This window comes from Aphanomyces astaci (assembly GCF_000520075.1).
Source record: "Aphanomyces astaci strain APO3 unplaced genomic scaffold supercont1.62, whole genome shotgun sequence".
Lineage (NCBI taxonomy): Eukaryota > Oomycota > Saprolegniomycetes > Saprolegniales > Verrucalvaceae > Aphanomyces > Aphanomyces astaci.
In genome coordinates this window covers 8,381-11,625 of record NW_009798325.1, presented here as the reverse complement: position 1 = coordinate 11,625, position 3,245 = coordinate 8,381, and the positions used below count along the sequence as shown (strand labels likewise).

Below are 3,245 nucleotides of genomic sequence, written 5' to 3'. Positions count from 1 at the left end.
AATAGACCTTGCAGTTGTTAGCCTGAACACTAACAACTGCAAGGTCTAACGTTATGGTGCTCTGGAGTTATGTCAAAGTAAACAATCATGCACTTACTATCAGTACTTACCTGTAGCCAGATTGACATTACGCAAGTATACATACTGTACTACTATTAATAGTAGTACTGTACATTGATGGTACAGTATACGGAGTAGTACTATAACTGGGGTACAATTCCCTCATTAAAAAAGTTCCACTGTTGTTTTGATCCGAAATACTGTTTCAATGAGATTTATATGGAACTTTGTATGCTCACACCATATCACCTCTTACTAGGGGTTAAGTGCAGTTAACTAACCCCGGATATTTAGCATCGTATGTACACACCGGGGGTATGACAGTCCCAGGTTACAGTGTTACTGGCGAAATGGTGTATCCGGATGTAATAATTCCCTCATTGAAACAGGTAATGAGGGAATTATTCGTAAAACAAGGATGATGGAATCGCAATATGATCAGAAATTGGGGACGGCCAAATCAGTGGAATCAGCAGCCGGGAAACTATGGCAAAACGTTCATAAATCTGGATACCGTTCAGCCAAGACTGAAAACCGTTCAAGCAAATTTTCTTCCTGTAACCCTGTAACCCCGGGACTTCGTCCTACCCCCGCGTGAACATACGACTAACCCTGAAAAACGTTCAACAAATCTGAATACCGTTCAGCCAAGACTGAAAACCGTTCAAACTAATACCAAGTAAACTCTAGTTAGATAAGGCATATGTTTTGTACTCTGACCACCTCAACTCATACTAGGGGTTACACTGTAAGGGTATCTCCATGGTTAGCGATAACGTTAGCTAACACCTGGTGATGCACTTATAGTTAACCCTGAGGATTTAGCATTATACAGTACTGTACTTTGAAGTAACAGTGTTATGTGCACGCGGGGGTAAGTCTCCAGTCGTCGGGTCTAGATGGTGGACGTGGGGCCTACAAAGTCATTGCCGACGATTTCTACAGTATGGACAGAGCTGGAATATTGAATTCTAGAATCGCATCCACGCCATGTATAATCCGTACGCATGTTCTGGCTTGTTGCCGCCCATACTGTAACTCATTGCCTCAATCGATAGTGTTATCAAGCTGTTAGCCATGCTGTAATTTGCGCGGAAAGTGTTCAATTCTAGACTAAGAAGCGTACACAACCGGTCTACTAACGTTATCGGTGAGACGGGTGGACATCAAGGCTCTGAAATTCAAATCGCTAATACTAGTAACGTTATGTACTATTTGATCATTCGTCAGGGGATATATTTCAAAGCAGGCAAGGTGGGATTGAGGGAAAATAAACCAATTAAATTCAAACAAAACTCATTATTTTCCCGTTTTTAGCCTATGAAAAGCTACCCACTTCACATGCATTTTTCATCAGCACCAGTACCACGAATTTCGACACGATTTCAAGTCCTGTGAACTGCATAAACTCTCCGCTTTAAGAATCACTCTTCCAATGACCAAAGGATCCCTCCATCGACGGCACAATGTCAAAGGGTACATACAGTTCATACAGGTCATGCTGAAGTGTCGCACTTGAGCAGTTAACTAGAAGTCGAGAAATTGAACGTCGGCTTACTGTTAACTGTAAACAACACCCAAGTGATTTGAAGTCGAAGGTCAAGTCGAGTGGACAACCTCGAGGCAATTTTTATGTAGCCTATGAGTAACGTTACAGAGTATTTCGGCGCCGTTATTACGTCTCCGTGCTAAACTGTGCTGGGAGTTGAAAACCACGAACCACAGATACTGTACTGTAGTAGTACCATTGACACAATACGATTTGACTTTTAAGTCGAGCTCTTAGCTACTAATCACCACATGACGGTTTTGTGGGCGCGACGTCTCCATCGTTGAACACGGTGACTTCCTTGGCGAATTGGTTGATGCCTTTGTACACTTCGAGGCCGCGTGTCGGGATGGTCGTCACGTCCACGATAAAATCATCGCCGACAATTTCAAACGTCAGGGCAGGCTTTTGAAACTCAAGGAACGCGTAATCTTGAAACAATCCATACGAAATGGCAGCTGTTTGGGCCAACGGCTTAGGGGTGTACGCCCCCATGACGGTTTGCAATCCACGGGCGAGGACGTCGAACTTCTCGTCAAACCCATCGCCGATTGGCTGGTTAATGTCTCCGTACGGAGACAAGATAAGCCCCCCGTACGAGTGAATGTCAATAAACCCTTGGGTTTCATTGCGCTTGGTTTGGAACCAATCATTGATGCCCGCGGTTTCAGGCTCACTGAACGGCTTAAGTCCGGGGTACGTCTCGTCGAATTTGGGAGGGATTTCGGGGTTGGGAAACTTGGTCAGCCAGTTGCGGTTCAAGTCGACTTCGTTTTCATTCTTGCGCCGCAACCGGTCACCGCTCCACGTGTGAGAATAGCCGTCAATGTTGACGATCGGTACAAAGTACAAGTCGTACTCGTCGGCGGCCGTGGGTTTGTTGTTGGTAATGTCATCCAGAATCGACGCCAACGAGAACACAATCGACGACCCCGTGATCCATTCACGGGCATGCTGCAGGGCTTGAAAGTACAGCGACTGCGAGTGGCCCTTGGTCAACTTGTACCCGTAGATCGTGAGCCCAAAGTACGACTTGGAGATGATAAACTTAGTCAGCAGTGTCGGGTTTTGTGCGACCAAGGTATCGATGAACTCGTAGATTTGGTCGACAGTGCGGAAACAGTTGTGGAACGCACTGGTCGAGTACTCTCCGGCCCTGAGGGACGAGATGTAGTTGCCGTTTTGTTTGTGACACTTGTAGTTCAACTCGGCATCGTCTACTTCGACAATATCCTCCTGCAGCGTTCGAGCGCGGCCGTTGATTTCCGCGATGGTGTTGTTGGTTTGGGCGGTGGCCACCGCCGCGAAGAGTGCAATGACACTGAGGAGGGAGAGCTTCATGGCGAAACGAATAATGAGGAAAGGGATTGTAGGCTACCAAAACGCCCTCGATAGGATTCGTGAAGGTGTGATAGGAATTTGGATGGAATTCTCAGACCAATAGAGGGGTGTAATGGCTTGTTCGGCTTCATGTTCTTGCCATGTCAAGGCACATTTTATCGCGTAGTATCAGTATAGTACCTGAGTTGGCAGAATGTAACGTTAACGTTATACTACGTGTAGTAGGTGCCAACATCTTCTGTGACGTAATCATTTTGGCCACCACCCATTTCCAATTTGCTTACTCTTACTGTAC

General features: G+C 45.9%; 1 protein-coding gene across 1 annotated transcript; it reads right to left on the bottom strand.

Annotated features, from left to right (window-relative positions):
- Positions 1 to 1,849: 1,849 nt before the first annotated feature.
- H257_14758 (hypothetical protein) lies at positions 1,850 to 2,950 on the bottom strand (the record flags this gene model as incomplete). Its single annotated transcript, XM_009842644.1, has 1 exon — positions 1,850 to 2,950. One exon carries the CDS (start codon positions 2,948 to 2,950, stop codon positions 1,850 to 1,852), a length of 1,101 nt encoding a protein of 366 aa, XP_009840946.1.
- Between the last annotated feature and the right edge of the window lie 295 nt (positions 2,951 to 3,245).